Source organism: Gekko japonicus, unplaced genomic scaffold (assembly GCF_001447785.1).
Source record: "Gekko japonicus isolate JY-2015 unplaced genomic scaffold, Gekko_japonicus_V1.1 scaffold28699, whole genome shotgun sequence".
Classification (NCBI taxonomy): Eukaryota; Metazoa; Chordata; class Lepidosauria; order Squamata; family Gekkonidae; genus Gekko; species Gekko japonicus.
Genome location: NW_015161800.1, coordinates 994 through 1,263, shown reverse-complemented (window position 1 = coordinate 1,263; position 270 = coordinate 994). Strand labels below are relative to the sequence as shown.

The following is a 270-nucleotide window of genomic DNA, read 5'->3' as shown; positions in this document are numbered from 1 at the left end:
TACCGGGGGTCGGACTGCTGCTTCCTCGTCTTCGACGTCACGTCCGCCAGCTCCTTCGAAGGCCTGGAGAAGTGGCACAAGCAGCTCTTCCTGCAGATCGAGCCGGGGGAAGACGGGCCCTTCCCCGTCGCCGTCATTGGGAACAAGACAGACCTGGAGAAACGCGAGGTGGGGTCTGCAGGCAGAGGGAGTGGGTGGGTGGAACGGGCAGAAAACCGGGCCTTTCAGGGCTTTGATTAGCGGTCCGTGGCGGGGGGGGGGGGGGCGGGG

At 65.9% G+C, this 270-nt stretch overlaps 1 protein-coding gene across 1 annotated transcript in view; it reads left to right on the top strand.

Annotated features, from left to right (window-relative positions):
* Positions 1 to 6: 6 nt before the first annotated feature.
* Positions 7 to 270, top strand: part of LOC107125901 (ras-related protein Rab-7a-like) — a gene marked incomplete at both ends in the record, with an annotated part of 1,160 nt that continues 896 nt past the window's right edge. The window contains one exon of the mRNA XM_015429356.1: positions 7 to 168. Within this exon, the coding sequence (XP_015284842.1) occupies positions 7 to 168 (162 nt within the window). The remainder of the gene's footprint in view (positions 169 to 270) is intronic.